The 16,409-nt window shown below is 36.9% G+C and overlaps 7 protein-coding genes across 7 annotated transcripts; 3 read left to right on the forward strand and 4 right to left on the reverse strand.

The window, feature by feature from the left end:
* Positions 1 to 6: 6 nt before the first annotated feature.
* C9374_006556 (uncharacterized protein) lies at positions 7 to 7,280 on the reverse strand (the record flags this gene model as incomplete). The annotated part of the gene is made up of 2 exons (XM_044696429.1): positions 7 to 128; positions 194 to 7,280. 2 exons carry the CDS (start codon positions 7,278 to 7,280, stop codon positions 7 to 9), a joined length of 7,209 nt encoding a protein of 2,402 aa, XP_044546701.1.
* A 256-nt stretch (positions 7,281 to 7,536) lies between these two features.
* On the reverse strand, positions 7,537 to 9,306 carry C9374_006557 (uncharacterized protein; the record flags this gene model as incomplete). The annotated part of the gene is made up of 1 exon (XM_044696430.1): positions 7,537 to 9,306. One exon carries the CDS (start codon positions 9,304 to 9,306, stop codon positions 7,537 to 7,539), a length of 1,770 nt encoding a protein of 589 aa, XP_044546702.1.
* A 65-nt stretch (positions 9,307 to 9,371) lies between these two features.
* Positions 9,372 to 11,108, forward strand: C9374_006558 (uncharacterized protein; the record flags this gene model as incomplete). Its single annotated transcript, XM_044696431.1, has 1 exon — positions 9,372 to 11,108. One exon carries the CDS (start codon positions 9,372 to 9,374, stop codon positions 11,106 to 11,108), a length of 1,737 nt encoding a protein of 578 aa, XP_044546703.1.
* A 145-nt stretch (positions 11,109 to 11,253) lies between these two features.
* C9374_006559 (uncharacterized protein) lies at positions 11,254 to 12,699 on the reverse strand (the record flags this gene model as incomplete). Its single annotated transcript, XM_044696432.1, has 2 exons — positions 11,254 to 11,685; positions 11,857 to 12,699. 2 exons carry the CDS (start codon positions 12,697 to 12,699, stop codon positions 11,254 to 11,256), a joined length of 1,275 nt encoding a protein of 424 aa, XP_044546704.1.
* Positions 12,700 to 12,901: 202 nt separating this feature from the next.
* Positions 12,902 to 13,432, forward strand: C9374_006560 (uncharacterized protein; the record flags this gene model as incomplete). Its single annotated transcript, XM_044696434.1, has 1 exon — positions 12,902 to 13,432. One exon carries the CDS (start codon positions 12,902 to 12,904, stop codon positions 13,430 to 13,432), a length of 531 nt encoding a protein of 176 aa, XP_044546705.1.
* A 399-nt stretch (positions 13,433 to 13,831) lies between these two features.
* Positions 13,832 to 15,209, reverse strand: C9374_006561 (uncharacterized protein; the record flags this gene model as incomplete). The annotated part of the gene is made up of 2 exons (XM_044696435.1): positions 13,832 to 14,330; positions 14,494 to 15,209. The coding sequence occupies 2 exons, from the start codon at positions 15,207 to 15,209 to the stop codon at positions 13,832 to 13,834; spliced, it is 1,215 nt and encodes a 404-aa protein (XP_044546706.1).
* Positions 15,210 to 15,275: 66 nt separating this feature from the next.
* C9374_006562 (uncharacterized protein) lies at positions 15,276 to 16,346 on the forward strand (the record flags this gene model as incomplete). Its single annotated transcript, XM_044696436.1, has 1 exon — positions 15,276 to 16,346. One exon carries the CDS (start codon positions 15,276 to 15,278, stop codon positions 16,344 to 16,346), a length of 1,071 nt encoding a protein of 356 aa, XP_044546707.1.
* Positions 16,347 to 16,409: the final 63 nt, after the last annotated feature.

The raw sequence follows: 16,409 nt of genomic DNA on the forward strand, positions 1-16,409 counted from the left end.
TGTTGATTACACGTTGTTGGGTTCTATCCAAGCCATGTTCGTTTGTTTAGCTACTATTTTCTTAATCTTGGTGCTCTCCATATAAAATTTATATTCAGGTGTTTGGATAAATCTGTAAAACGTGTCTCCTGTTAGTAAGGAAATAGAGCGTGAAATGGTTGATGCATAAAAAAGTAAAAGATTTAAAACATACCCAAATTCACAAAAACTTCCTGAACCAATCGATCAAAGCATGATATCAATTGTTCTCGTAATTCCTTCAGTTCGTGATGCTCATTCATCATGTTGTTTGGTAAATCTGTAGTTTTTTCAGACTGCAATGGTAAATCGTTTTTCGTGACAGAAATTTCTTGATTCATCATGGATGATTGCATTCCTACTTGATCATTCAACGAATTCGAGCATGAAATAATTTTCATTGCCTTCAAACTCTCGATATTTGCCCTCAGATCAATAAACATCTTTTTTGCTTGGGATGGTAGATTCACTTCATACGGCGCTGAACTGGCAATAAAGTTCACATGTAATTGTTCAATAAATGATGGAAGTTCATGCAACTCTTGTCCTGAAATAATATTCTGATTCAAATACAATTCCATATAAAAATATAAATTTTCTAAGGAAAATTCTCGTTCAGAAAATTCTTCAAAGAAATGAAATCCCAAATCGTCTGTAATGAGTGAAAGAACTTCAGAATCTTCGAATAATAATTCTTCTTCGATTGTTTTTGAAGTGACGTCACCAATCATGGTACTTGTTTGTGTTGAAAGATGTTTCTTGGTAGTGTTGGCATGTTGAGACAAGTGTTGAGATTTGACTTTGAATTTCAACAAGACGAACAATGAAAATCCTCCAAAAATGGCAATATACGACAGAGTGTAACCAATTTCACTCAGTACGCCAATAATTTTTAAAATAAATAAAATGGTTATGGCGTTATTTCCACGATTACCATTTTCAGGAAAACTTGGTAAGGATGTTATCTGGAATGATGCACTTGCTAGTTGTGTCACTTGTTCATCTTTTCCATCAAATATGACAAATAAACGATTCTCAAAATACTGTGTTGCAAATCCAATTCCTAATTGAACCATCATGAACAAAAAACACACCAAATATAGCATCATTTCAGCTCTGAAGTAGAGAGGAGTGTCGAGATGAAATAATTTTCTCAAAAATCCTCGTTGTTGCTGTGAAAATTGATTCAGACGACGGCTCGAAACATGATTACTGCTGCTATTATTGTCATTGATGGTACTCTCGCTCTTGACACGTGACAGTGATGCAGCGGGTCTTTTAAATGACGGATATTTGGTGAGAGAAGTATTGTTATTGTTGGTATCTAAATTCTGTAAAGTTCTAGAATCTTGCGAGTATGTCGATTGTCGACTTGTCCATGAAAAGTCAATGCAAATAACAATGCAAATAATGATACTATAGCCCATAATTATAAACATGTAGGACAGACTGGTCACAGTAGTGAAGAGTTCACTCGAAATGAAATTCAATCTTCTCAACACGACCCACAGAGTCCAAAAACATAAATTTCCAACTATTGAAATCGAAATGAGTAAAATGAAAAGTGATCTCGAAGTGAGAAATCTCAACCATCGAATATGTCTCATCATGGAATTTAACTTTCTCTGAGAATTCAAAAACATTTTGTGTGAAAGAGCTTTCATGAATTGAAATCGAACTACTTGAATGAAATAGGAGAGAATGGCAGTTAAATTGAGCGTATTCACTAAAATGAGAGAAATATTTTCAACAAGTGCCAACGTGAATGGCCATGAAAATGCGTTCGGATCATCATTTCTCGAGTGGTTGGAAGTGTTAGTTGTTGTGATCATACTCACAGAAATGGCTCGTTGAACAATGCTTACTAGCACGCTTTCAATGACAAGCGCCACCATTCCAAGATAGGGTGCAATAAGTCGACTGGAAACAGGCTGATGTTTTCTAAAGATGACCAAAAATAGTAAAACTATTAAGGAGATGACTGTGTAAATGGCCCCTAAACCCATTTCCACATATTGAACATAAAACTCGTAATGGATGAAGCTATTCATAAGAGAAGGGCTTGTGTAATTTGTGTGTGGATGGTTGGGGAAAACGGTGGTCCAATTTTTCGTTCGAAATTCCATAAATGTACTAAATTTGGTGGTGTGATTGCATTGACAAGTGGCAACTCCAGTACGTTCGTCGTAGTGAGCTAGTTCACAACCAAAATCATTCCATTCATTCCTCCTTTCGTCCCAATACATACAGCGAAGAATGGCCTCTTCTTTGGTTTCAATCAATATTGTAGAATTATCACTGGATGTCATATTCAAAGTTGAAATGTTTCGAATTTCGGACAAGGTCATTCGATTTTCGAAAGGAATTTGAAATTGTAGTAAAATTGGTGTTTTCAATTCCGAAAGCTCCACAACCTTGTTTTCCTGATGATATTTAAATTCGTGAACGCTTGCTCCTGCCGAGTGTTCTCGTGAGAAATTATCCATTTTTGGATTTTTTGCAAATGACACCAACGACAAACCCAAAGTTGTGTCATATCCTGAATATTTCTCCACAACTTCGTACAAGTCGAGGGTCACCTCAGTATTCTCTGACTTCATTGTAAATAAGATGGGGGTTTCCATATTCGAAAAATTCAATCGTCGACTCCTCTTTGTTTTTACCTTGAACGATGCCACAGTGGTGTTCAACATGGGGCTCGAATAATGAATGGTTGGCAATGAAGAAGTATAATTGGTCTCATTCTCTAGAATTGTTGGAGTGGCTGTCTGCAACATGAGTTTAGAAAGTGAGCTCACGATGGCATCAATGGGAGCACTCGCTATTTGATCCTTGGTAAAGCTAGCTCCAGGAATGGGAGTCCAAGCAGGAGTTGCCTGTGAAGAGAGAATATCAGACAAGACATTGAGAGCTGTCACAGTGACCTGTTCAGAAACCTTATTCACAATATATCCATAATCGTTCAGTTCTTGATCGTAGGTAGTTAAAATTGTGTTTAGAATATTGTTCACTTGAGAGGAGACAGTGGAGACGACTCTTCGATCATCTAGGAGTGGCGTCTCTGAAGTAAAAGACTTTAAAGCACTGAGAGAACCTTTGATGTCTTTCAAATCCACGTTTTTGACTACATCAATCACTAGATCAGTATTATTGTTGGCAAGTTGTAGAAAGGATTGATCATAAGCCAACACCAGTCGTTGCATGGAATTGAGTGAAATGGATGTCAATGTCGTGGCATAGGTTTGATTGAGGGGTAAAATATTTGCAACTCCAATAATGTGAGATTGTTCATTACCTAACACATCCTTCACAAATACGACAATTTCAATTTTCTTTTGTGTGACTATAAGAGAAGTACTCTGGGTGTTTGAAATTTCCTTAAATAGATATGGCAGTGGGAAGTAGGCGCCTGGTTTTTCTTGATATTCTGTCACTCGAACTCTTTCATTGGTAAACATTTGATAAAATCCAAAAGCATATGTGAGAGGGAAGAGAGCATAGTTTGCAATCCATTCAGAGGTATTAACAAAGAACTCATCTAGTATGGCCGTTCCTGATGATGGACTGACACTTGTCATGGACAAATAATCTGAAGGAACGGAGGCCATTCCAACAATTGGAATCGAAAGGATTTGAGAAACATTCTTAAAAGTTGGAAAGGAAATTTCAATGTCGATTCGATTCTTAAGGGCAATATTGATCGATTCGAAGGGTATTGAAATTAATTGTTGAAGGGTAATGATAGGACTAAATGCTAAACTGAAAAGGTCTCTCATCTTTGAATAATTGGAGCTTTCATTCCCTGTGACAAGAATAGAAGAATCAAAAGAAGTTGGACCCTTATCAGAACTTGCAACTTCCTTAACTAGTCTGAATTCAAATTTCGTTTGAAAAGGGCAAGAGCTTGAACAATTACCTTCTTGTAAAAATTGTGGAAACGGTAAATTGAACTGGATCTGAGATAATGAGAAAAGAATCGTGGTGCTCGTGTTGAAAATAATCGCTCTCGGAAGACCATTGAAGATGATGCTGTCAATTGCCAGATTAGTAGAATCTTGTGTTTCCAATTTCTTGCTCACAATTTCAATATTGAAACGAAACGGTATGGAACGCTCAGCTCCGTCACTCGTAATAGCCATCAATGAAAATTCATAAGTTGCATGTGGACTCAACATGGAAACGTCCAATGAAATCAAACTCGGAGCATCTTTGAATGTTTGTTGCGAAGGAAAAAGTTTGGAACAGTTTGAACATTCGAGTTGATATTCCATTAAACTCTTGTCAAGATTCGAAGATGTGGTTAACCGTACGTTTAAATCCAGAATGGATTGTACATCAGTATTCACCAAGTAATAATTAGAGTCTAGTGAGATGGAAAATTGATTCAAAGAGAATTCGCATTGAGTACCTTTGAAATTGGAGAAGCATTGACAAGAGTCATTTGCAATGCAGAGACCTTGTCCGTTGGAACAAACAGAGGTGTTGGTTGAGTCAATTCCAAAACATGAAATTATGGAGTAACTATTGGGTAAGGGAGCCCTTTCTATGGTAATAAGGTTTTGACATGTCGATCCGGTATAGTTATTGACACATTGACAAGTATCAGGTGCCACACACCACCCTCTCGAGGAACCTCCACAAGCTTTTCCGACTTCATAAAATAAAATACCAAAGCATGTGTATTTTGAACAATCAATCCCAAAAAATGGTGAATTACATTGACAGGTGTCATGCTCAATACATTGTCCTCTTCCTGAACAAACCATTGAGGAATTGACAGGGACTCCAAAACATGTTGTGAAAGAGAGGGGAATGTCAACAGTTGTCGTGTTAGTAAATGTCACGTTGGAGCTTGTCATATTACTCGAGCTCAGTAATAATTGGCTTGAATTGTTCCCTGTAATGGAAATGTTATTAAAAGTTGCATTTGTTAAATTCATTCCAACGGTGTCATTGAGAGAAAGAGTAATGTTACTCAACTGCTGTTCTGCGAGCGTGCTGTTCTCAATGTGGGAGGATAACGCTTGAGTTGAATTACTTATATCATTGTTCCCTATAATGGAAGTGTTACCGACAGCTGCAGTAGTTGAATTTGTGAAATTCATTCCAACGGTGTCATTAAGAGAAAGCGTAATGTTACTCAATTGTAGCTCCACAAGAGTGCTATTCTCAATGGGAGAGGCCACAGAAGTTTCATTCACTCCAACAGTTGTTTGATTGAGCAGTGTGGTTATCGTTTCATTCAGACTTTTCGTGACATTAGAACTTGAATTCATAGTCAATGTAGAGTTAGTTTCCAATTCAATTATTGTCGTACCATTATTTTCAATTGTTGAAACTGTAATATTTTGTTGTGCAGTCGTGATATTCAGATTGAGATCAAATGATGTTTCATTTCCAATGATTGTCATGTTTTGAACTAAATGCAACTCGGTGGTGTTTACATGTGTCATGTTGGTGCTATTATTTTCAATGCTTAAAGAAATATTGAAATTCAATTCCATACTTGAATTTGTTCCAACAATGGTATCATTCAGTAATGATGAAATGTTGAACGTATTGTTGGATGTTAAATTAGAAAGATCTGGTGTGATTGTTTCCAATAGTGTTTCATTTCCAAGCAGTTGTTGAGTAACATTCGTCAACGTGTCGTTTATCAACGAAATAATTGGTGTCAGTGTCGTGTTCAAATTAATGTTCGTTTCAATAAGTGTATCATTTGTTGTTCCATTTGTGATTGGAATTGAAATGTTTGTAAGTAATGATTCCACAGCATCCGTAAGATTCGATGTTAAATTTTTCAAATCCAAATTGATTGAGGTAGAATTATCAATAGTTGTCGTGTTAATTAAATTTGTCAAATTACTGGAAAGATCGGGTACAATGTCCGTCACATTGGAAGACTCCAACAATGTAGTGGTGTTGTTGATCGCGTCACTTAGTACTTGTGTAACATTCGCCAAGGTTGAATTTTCTAGTTGTGACAATACGGTGGTGAGCAAGCTTGAATATTGACAACTGTCACCATAATAGGTTGTGTTGACACATTGACAATTGTCATTGGAAAGACATTGCCCACGTCCGTTGCAGCTGTAGCTCGTATTACTCGAGAGAATTCCAAAACAATTCGAAACCACGCTGGTATTATCCGATGCAATCGCAACTTCTGTATTAGAGTACTGAACTAAAGCACCTAAATATGATCCGCCGGCTGTCACAATAGAAGAGCCAACAGTGGTAAAAGCTCTAGAAATGGCCATATTTGGAAATGTCGAAGAAGTTAAGGTCCAAGAAGTTAAATCCGTCAAAGGTGCTCTTAATATTCTTGCTTGCTCGCTATTTCCCTCAATAATATATGCAAAATCAATGGTCATAAATGTACTCGCAAAACTCACAGAAAATGGCAGAGAATTTGATGCCAATGTCCATTGTGTCAAATTATTAAACGAAGCATAATACACGGAGGTATATTTTGTTGAGCAAGTGAGTGATGAACATCCTCCAACAATGTAAACCATTCTCTGATATACGAGCACTACAGGTGACACAATGGCCACTGGAAATTTGGAGCTCGACAATGTCCATTTCAAAGGGTCATTTGTTAAAGCATAGTAAATGTTAGAGCTACCACTGGATCGATCGTTTGCTAAACCACCAACGAGAAACAATGAAGTTTCAGTCCGTATCGAAGCAGCAAATGAAATCTCAACAGGTAACTCTCCAACTTTGCTAAATACGGTTAAGGCATTTAAGGAAGCTCTTTGAATGGCCGTTGTTTTGTATCCTCCAAATATATAGGCATATGAAGAAGTTCCATTGCTTTCACTTGTCATGTTTTTTAACACATGAAAGGCATAATGACTAGTCGGATAGGGTAAATTTGAAGAGATTGAAAACGAGGAAGCAATCGACATGACCAGTGAGCTCGTGATTCCTTCCAGCAAGTTGCCCAACAAGTTTTGAGACGACGATGATGACGATGAGCTTGAGGTCGAAGCCACTTGGATGGTGTCATGCGTTGTAAGGCTCAACGTGCCACCAATGCTCTTTGTCATGACTACTCCACCAAAAGTATACAATTTGGAGGAAACTGGATCATAATAAAGTGCTGAGCCTGTCGAAGTATCGGAGAGAGAAATGGATGAGAGTATGGAAAAAGAAGGAATTTCTAATTGTTGAGTCATGATCATCATGTTCGAGGTCAATATCAAGACCAGGAGGAATGACAAGAATAAAAATGGGGTTGGAATGAAGAAGGACATGATGAATGTTTGAGTTGGAAGAATGTTGTTGTTGGGTGATAGATGTCTCAAATGATGTTTGTCGTCGCACTCTTTTTATGAAGGAATTTCGTTGGCCAGTCCCAATGATTATCTCTCTAACCTTTCAAAGATGTCGCCAAAGACTGAATGCTATGAATGTGTTGGAGTCAAAGCTGATGACAGGTCTTGAGAGGTAGTTCGGGAACATCTCTTTCATTGAAATGGCATTTGACGTTTTTTGGCGCCTTCATAAAAATCAACATTTAAAAGAAATGTAAGGGCACGAAGAATTTTCAAACAACTTCATCACATCATCTAAGTCATAATCTGCAATGTCGTGTTCATAAGGTATTTCTAAACGTTCCAACGAAGTATTTTTCATAATGGCTTGAATGGATCCACGATTACACATGGCAACACGAAGAAATGTCAGAGACTGATTTTTAGGCAAAACTGCCAACCCCTTCTGTGAATTCTTGGTCGTGAGTGATAGATCTAACTTGTCTACAAGATTACAACTTAACAACTTGTTCAACGTGGCATCGCTGGCGTTATATACATTGAGAGAAATTTTCAAATTGGGATGAGAGAGTTCGATAAGATCCCATTTCACATCTTCGGACACATCATCTATTTCCAAGTATAATCGTTTCAATGACTGTAAATGATCTGGATTGTGTAATAAATGAAGAACTTGATTCAATTGAAATCCTAATGAAAGTGACAACTCTTCAATTTGATTCAATATGGCAAGATCATTCACATTTCTAATTAATCGTCCAGGATCCAAACCTTTCAATTGAGTTATCTGTGAGAGAATTTGAAAATTATTATAGTCTAAGCTCAAATGTGTCACGTTGGTGATTTTGTGTGGATCTGAAAACACATGATCCCAAATGTGTTCCGTGGATCCTAATGCTGAAAACTTTCTAAGACTCTTGGATTCTTCAAAAAATTGCTTTAAATAATCGGCGTTTCCAAAATTTTCATCGACAAAGGTCAAAGAAATCTCACTCAACGACGGTAGAAAATTGTTCTTGAATACGGCAACATTCAAGTGTTTGAAAAATGCGTCTGAAATTCCATCTGAAGGTGACAATGCTAATACTTTCAAATTGGACAATGCATGATCAAGATCTTGAAACATTCCATCTAATTGTGCGTTTGTATTGCTCAAGTCAATGCTCCGCATGTTTGAAGCATTCAACAAGGTCTTGGCTCCGTGCAAGGTGATGGCCGGATTCTCTGCAAATTCAACCACTTGTAAATTCTTCAAATGCTTCACCATAATCTCAATGGATTGATCATTAATGGCACAATAAGTCATGTTCAAGTGAGTAATATGGCAAAATTTGGAAAAGAATTCATCATATTTGGAATCAAAGATTGCAGGTTTTCCAGTTTCATTTTCATCCGAATGTTCAAATGTCAGTTTTTTAAGGGGTAAATGAAATTTCATAAATTGTTCATAGCTGTGCGATTCAGAAATATCCAACCATGTTAAATTTTCAATATTTGGACAATATTGAAAATATGGAAATTCCACCAGAGTAACTTGGGAAATATCAAAGGTTGGCCATATTAAGCTCTTCAATCCTTTTAATCTCATGCAAGTCACTAATTGAGAGTGTTGGTTGGGACAATTCACAAACTCAAAATTAACATGTTTAAAGAGGAGATGAATTTTACGAGAAGGGTCGTTGGCAAAGTAACCAAAAACGAGTGCTCTTAATTTACGAAACCCAATTTCTTCACGAATGTCCCAATTTCGGAAAGCTGCAGAAAAATCAACACCTTCATATTGTTCTTGATCTTGATCCGAAATGTAAAAATACCGATGGAGTTGAAATTCAAAGAAATCGAAAATTTTGTCCAGAATAACATGATGTGGGAGATGTTTGAATGGAGAATGATTTGAAATACATTCCGTGTGATCCGAGGATGTTGTTGTTTTAATCTTCTTCAATGCATCTTGATCCTCCGTGTGCTTCTCTGAGCTGTCTCGTGAAGTGAGTGGTCGTTTCATTTTTTGAGTTTTTTTTTGATTTTTTCATTTTGGAAAAAGTTTAAGGCCACTGCCCAATAAAAAAAATGTCTTATTCATCATCAGCTGCTTCCAATCATCATTTGTTTTGGGAAATACCTTCGGAAGTCTTTCATTGCCAAATATTCATTCATTTTGATTATTCATGGGTGTATCGAGTATTTCGGTTGATTTGTAAACGATCCGATAGTATGGTTACGAGATCAACAACTCACTCGTTTGGAAATGAATTAACGGTATTTTTGGATAATAATATACACAGAACGAGAAGCTTTGTGAATTGTTGTGAGAAGGGATATTTTCAACATTTAAAAGCGTTGATCATTCGAGGAGGACAAGAATTATCTCAATTGTCAAAAGAAATGGATTTATATTTTTATGATGATGACGATGATGACTCTGTTCAAAGATCCGATCACTATTTAAATTGTTTTCCGAATTTACAACAATTACAACTAGATAGGAGTTATTTTGACGATTCTATTGTTACAGGAATTGTGCATTGTCAGAATTTACAAAATTTAACACATCTCGATCTCTTTTCTGCACAAATCCACGATAAATCGGTTTCGCTAATTGCATCAAGTCCATTACTTTCAAATTTAACATGTTTATGCATGAATCAAATGATTGGAAAAGCGAGCTTGAAAGACCTTTGCTCATCTCCCTACATGTCAAATTTGAAAGATTTGCAACTGTGTAGCTGCAAGATTGGGGATGATGGTGTTCAGGAGGTTTCACAAAGCACAACACTGAAACATTTGACGGCCCTTTCTTTGCCAGGAAACGACATTTCAATCGTTGGCGCAAAATTAATTGGTCACAGTTCTGTATTTCGCAACCTTACCTCTCTCAATTTAAACAGTAATAACATTTCAATGGAAGGCATGGAATATTTGGCATCGTGCGAGCAATTATCAAATCTCGAACAACTTGCAATGGGCTACAATGCACAACACACTGGAATACCCTTTCAAGTGATTATTGCAATATTCAATGGACCAATGAAAAATATTAAGAGCATTTCACTTTCGCCAAACTCTGACACTGAATTTGAACAATTCATCTCGTGTAAGAATATTGCATCATTGAGGTCTCTTGACATGAGTTTTTGCTCAACATTTTCTAATCATGGGTTGGAATTGTTGGCAAATTGTCCCAATTTATCACAATTAGAACAACTTAGGATTTCATTTACGCATGTTACAGATATCATGCCTTTGATTAACAGCGAATACATGAAAAACATTCGTGAATTGAATGTTTCTGGGCGAGGAATTAATTCCAGCACTTTGATAGCATTGTCACAAGCTTTACCAAAACTCAAAGACTTGGACATCAATGGACAGGATAACATTTCTATGGATGGTATTTTACGCTCTTTGGACCATTTGAAGCATTTACAGGCGCTCTCCATGCCAAGTTTCCACTCTGTCTCACGTGAACAGGTAGAACAATTTGCTTCTCACGTGGTCGCCTCCAAACTCATTTACCTCACTTTTACCAACGAACATGGTTTCATTCCAATTTTCTTTGGAGAGCATTCGAGATTTGAAAATTTAACCTATCTCAACATCAGAGGACAACCGTTGAGTATTGAGGATGCTCAAGTACTCACGTCCACACCAAAACTATGTGAGCTGAGGTATTTGTATCTTCCTAGAGGGCATGACATTACTTCCAGGAAACAGAACAAACAAATTGTTTCCATGTTGATGAAAAGTCTATATCTCTACAAAATTAATAATGGAGAGAGGGAACATTTGGAAAGCATGTTTTATTAGAGAGATAACTTGATTGTTGTGAATCCCGGCTGCAACACGATTTTTAAATGTAAAGAATGTAAGTCATTGTTTAGCAATCCGTACGTCACGCAACAACATAAGCCATCCGAATAATTATTCACAGAATTTGGAGAATTTGGATCATTTAATTAACAGGATTTTCTTTGTTCACAGAGTGACAAGAGTGTAAATGAACCACCAATCGATCAGGTTCAAACTTTCTATGACAACCAGGGCATTGAGCCATACTTGCAATATAAATAGTTCTAGCCTCTGTGTTGTAAGATTTAAAGCTCTCAGAGGGATCACTAGATCCTGGAATTGGTGTGTGTGGAGCTTCGGGAATTGGTTTTATCAAATCCTCAGGTAGTCCTGAATGCTTCCAAATAGCTTCTCTTTTTTTAATACATTCTGGGATGTGAATTGGTAAAGACTTGGTACCATATTCTTGGCCGCAACAATAGCAGAAAAGCATCTTTTTGGTCAAGTGTTTGTTCCAATTCTTTTGAATGGCAATGGCTGCTTGATGCTCTTCCCATGTGTGACCATCCTTATCTTTACAAATTTGCAAGTGTTTCTGTTGGATGACATTAGACAATATGAAACGGTTGATTAATCATGGGTGAATGAATCGCCATTGTTTTTGAAAGAACGGAATGTCAATGACGTTAAGCAAGATACGAACATTCGAAATAAGGTAAACCAGGTTTCAGAATTGAAAAGTCTCAATAACTAACATTCAACCTACCGTCAATCGATCAATTTCGAACCCTTTCGAACAAATAGGACAGTGAATCATACTTTGCTTGGTGTAAATTTCATAAGCCTCATTGTTGTAAGCATCGACCTCTTCCTGAGTCCCCTTTTCAGCATCAGGAATAGGATGTTGAGGTGGGGAAGGCAATTGAGACAGAACCAACTCTTTTGGCAGATTCGCTTTCATGTCGTTCATTCGTTGTTCTGGACAATTATGGGGCTTCAAGTGAATTGGCAGAGAAGTTGGTCCAAACTTTTGACCACACAAATAGCACATCAACATTCTGTCAACTTTCTTTTTTGCCGAAAATTCCTTATACTTTTTCTGAATAATAGAGGCAGCTTTCTCTTCCTCTTCACCATATTCAGGTGGTACAAACTCCTCGGATTCCTTCACGTTTTCAGGGTGCTCCAACTCGGGAGGACCGGCGACAGGCTCATGATGATGAGATGGTGGTTGTGCAATGTGCTGCTGATGATCATCCTCCTCTTCCTTAATTCTTTTCTTGGGCGGTACAGACTTTTCTTCATTTTGACCATGGTTATGATGACAAGCTGATGAATCTTTGTGATGATCGGATGGTGGAGGAACAGCCTTCTCCTCTTGAATCTCTTCGGATGGAGGTTGTTGTTGGTTCTTCTTACTATCTTCAGTTGATTCGGATGAAGAACCTTGCTGCTGATGAGAAGGTGCTACTACTCGCTCTTCCGCTTTATGCTGATGATCATCACCCTTTTGAGCTTCTTCATCATGACTCATCTTGGATGAATTGGCCACCTTATGAGGTGTGGAAGGTTCCGCCACATGCTTCTGACTCGATGCTCCGCAACCCATTTTGGATTTTTCTTGTAATACTGATTCTTACAAAACGTAAAGAAATAATAGTGTTTACTAGGAAGGGTCGTTACCAACGACAAGGACGTTTTTGAGGTGTTGGTTTTTTTTTTCTAATTTCGTTATTCAACCGTTAATTTTGTAGTTTGATTTGGCGCAATCGGTGGTGCGAGTTCATCAACCACTCACACTTTAAAAAAAAATGAAAAAACTTGTCGTGTTGATATTGTTGTTCGTTTTGGCCACATGGATGGTTGGTGTTTTGGCTGTCGACGAGGACCATGATGAAAAACTTTCTTCAGAATTTGCTGCAGCGTTTGCAAAATATTCAGATATTGAAAAAGCATCATCGTTGATGCATTCCGATTTTGTGAAAATTCAATCATCATCACCAACCGATACTGTGTCATCGTCATCATCACACACGAATCACTTTGTTTTAAAAACACGAATGGAAAATGACGAATTTGTTAAATCGATTGCTCACAAATACGGTTTGACGTTTGTTCGGAAAATTCCATCTTCTGATGGCAGTGTCAATTATATTTTACGTGGTGTTGGCGTCATGGACGAGTCCTACGGTCTATCTAATCATAATATGGATACTGTTCAGGCCATGAGTGGTAAAAGTGCTCTCCTCACTGCACAAACTATTCAAAATATTGTCAAGAAAAATTCGGATACTGTTCTCGAGTTTTATAGAGCCAAAAAACAGAACTTTTCAAAGAGATAGAGTCATCAAAGTCCATCTAAGATTTAATTGACTCAATCACGAGAGCTGACTGTGTTGCTGAAAGAACAAGTTACAAAATGTGGTTTTGGATGTTGAGGATGTGTGGAAACAAATTATGGCATTATTACATGATTATTCCGCTTTGTCAATTAATTGAATAAATAATTACAAAAATACCATTCAATTTTTTAAAACTGATATATGTAGATTTTGAGAGTTGAGTTGAAAATCGTTACTCCAGAAAAACTTTAATTCTTCCAACTGATAAACATATCAGAGCATCACAACATAAAATAAGGGCTTATAATCTATTACACCTATTAATTTTGACAAAATTAATCCTTTGATGACAAGCTCTTGGTCTTTTGTTCTCCATTAAATTAAGTCATTAAGTTACGCTTAAAAGTTTGACAATCTCTTCTTTCTCTTTAGATATACTAATGATCCAATGATCCACATGCATAATGTATACCACGTGACCATGTATGCCACATGAGTGGCAGGAGTAATATAAAATTTCATATAATCGTCAGGAATGGCCACCATGGGATATTTCGACTCTTGTGCCTTAGATGCCTTGAGAGAATTTTCACTTGTTTGCTTTTCAGAATAGACAAAGTTTGGAATGTGGTAAAAAGCATCCACCAGCAATGGAATGTAAGGCAACTTGTAATATTTGGCTATGGAAAACAGATCCATGGCAATAAATTTGTTCGACTTGCCATCATAACTATCTGAAATACCAGCACCCAAATATTCTCCTGGTCGAATGATGGCCGTAACTTTCTCAATGTGATTTTGATCGGTGGCCTTTTTTTCAAAATCTTGTTTGGAAGCCTTACTTGGATCTTTGTAAATACTTTGAGGTACCCATCCTCTATTGACCATTACAACTTCTCTGTTGTGAATGGAATGTAAAATTTTACATCATGAATTTGAAAATAAATAGAAAATGTTGAACCAAAGAAAAAACACCCAAGTTCAACAACAAATTACAAAAACAAAAACACAAAATGTTAAAAACAACTGTAGAATACTTTTGTGGCATGCCCAATACGTACCCTTGTTTCGTTACAAAAGGAGTCAATATAAAAAAGCCCATTTCTCCAACACTTGTTGGCAAATCGAGACGCTTCGTGAGCGGACTCTTTCTCAAGCCTACAACAATTTCCTTATCATAATCAAAGTAGCCCTCCAAAGTAATAATTCTATGTGAATATTCATCTCTTGCTGGATGAATTGGATCGTAATCTTCCTCTGATTTTTCGTGAATGGATGGCATGACACTTGATTCAGGTTGTTGTATATTTTCTGAAATTTTCAACATTTTAGATGGATCATACTCAATAGGATCTTGAGCAAGAGTTACTTCACGAAGAGCAATTTGCTCCTTCTTCCACAAATATCGTTTCGTTTGCCACACACCCAGACAAAAGGTTGTAATGGCTGGAATACCAAAAAAGATGAATTGAGTCCATGTCATGAAAGGCTCTTTCTTTGTTTGTTGAGAATTTTCATCATGATGTTCTCCACCTTGCTGCTGTTCCGATTGTTGTTGTTGTTGTTGTTTTTTTCGCTCTTCTTGATGATCCACAAGTCTAATAGTGGCATAGGAACGAACGCATGATGAATGAATATTATTATTATTATTGAAATTCCACGACAATGAAGCACAATTAATTGTTGAACGATTGAAAGCCTTCAAGCTTGATCGGAGAAAGTCCGTTCTTTGACTCAGAGAGGATGAAAAGGTTTTCCGACATGAAAGTCGGTGCATTTTTTGTTGATTAAATTTTCAAGAGATTAAAAAGTTTTAATTCGTAATAATAATTCGATTAAAAAAATGATGAAATCAATGATGAACAAGCACAATTGGATGAGTTTCAAAACTGCAAGAAAATTCTTTTACCAAGAAGCAACAAGCTATTCATTCGGATCATCATCATCATGTTCCATCATTCACCAACAACAACAACAACAACGAAATTTTCATTCCGATCGAATGAACAGCGCTCCACCCACCATTAAACCCATTCAGGCCAATGAATTTTACAAATTTTCAAGAGATTTTGCCATTGCATCTGCAAAAGCCTCCAATCAAATCGATAGTATATTCAGAGTGCCAAACAAACAAAATGATGCCAAGAAGGAGAATGCCATCCGATCATACAGTCAAATGATGTTAGCATTGTATTTGTATCATTGGCTTACAACAGGAGGTGATAAATTGAAAGAGCCTTCCATTGCAAAGGCTGTCTCTCTACTGGATCAAGTGACACCATTACAAAGTGGGACTGAACAAAATATTCAAATTCGAGAATTGATGGCTCGAGAATTTGCCAATGCATTCTCTGCCAATGATACTGAGATTGAACGATTGAAAAAGATAAGTGTTGATGAACGACAAAATATTGTGAGGGCAGGTTCCTTACTCATAGCTTATCCATTCCTGAAAGGTCAATTCACTCGAGATTTTATTCAAGAAGCAAACGCTCTTAATAATCCTCAAATCATTCAAGCCAGTGATTTTGAATTGAAAATTAATCCTCACAATATCAGTGAATCGTTCAAGGAAGCCACTGATAAGGTTAAAAGATTATCCGAGTTCTTTATGAATGATGTATTTAAACAAGCTCAACAAGCTAGTTTAACTCAAGATTCGTTATTGCAAGAGAAACATCGAGATGCCATCTATCACTACAATTATTTATTAATGACCATTCTGTATCAGAAACATATTCTTGCTCAAATGACCAAGCTTAAAAAGAAGGACCTTGCAAACATGTCTCGTGATGATATTTCATCATTCATTGAAGATGCCTCTGCAGCAGAATTTGCTATTGCAATTTCTGGAAACCCCTATGACAAGCTTTTAATGGCAGCTGTGAGTAATTTGAACATTCATGCTGTGTGAGCGAACCATAAATTGGGGTTCATTCATATGAAAAACCTTATTAATGGTGTTAACAGTCTATCC

The sequence above is a fragment of the Naegleria lovaniensis genome (assembly GCF_003324165.1).
Source record: "Naegleria lovaniensis strain ATCC 30569 chromosome Unknown tig028, whole genome shotgun sequence".
Lineage (NCBI taxonomy): Eukaryota > Heterolobosea > Eutetramitea > Acrasida > Naegleriidae > Naegleria > Naegleria lovaniensis.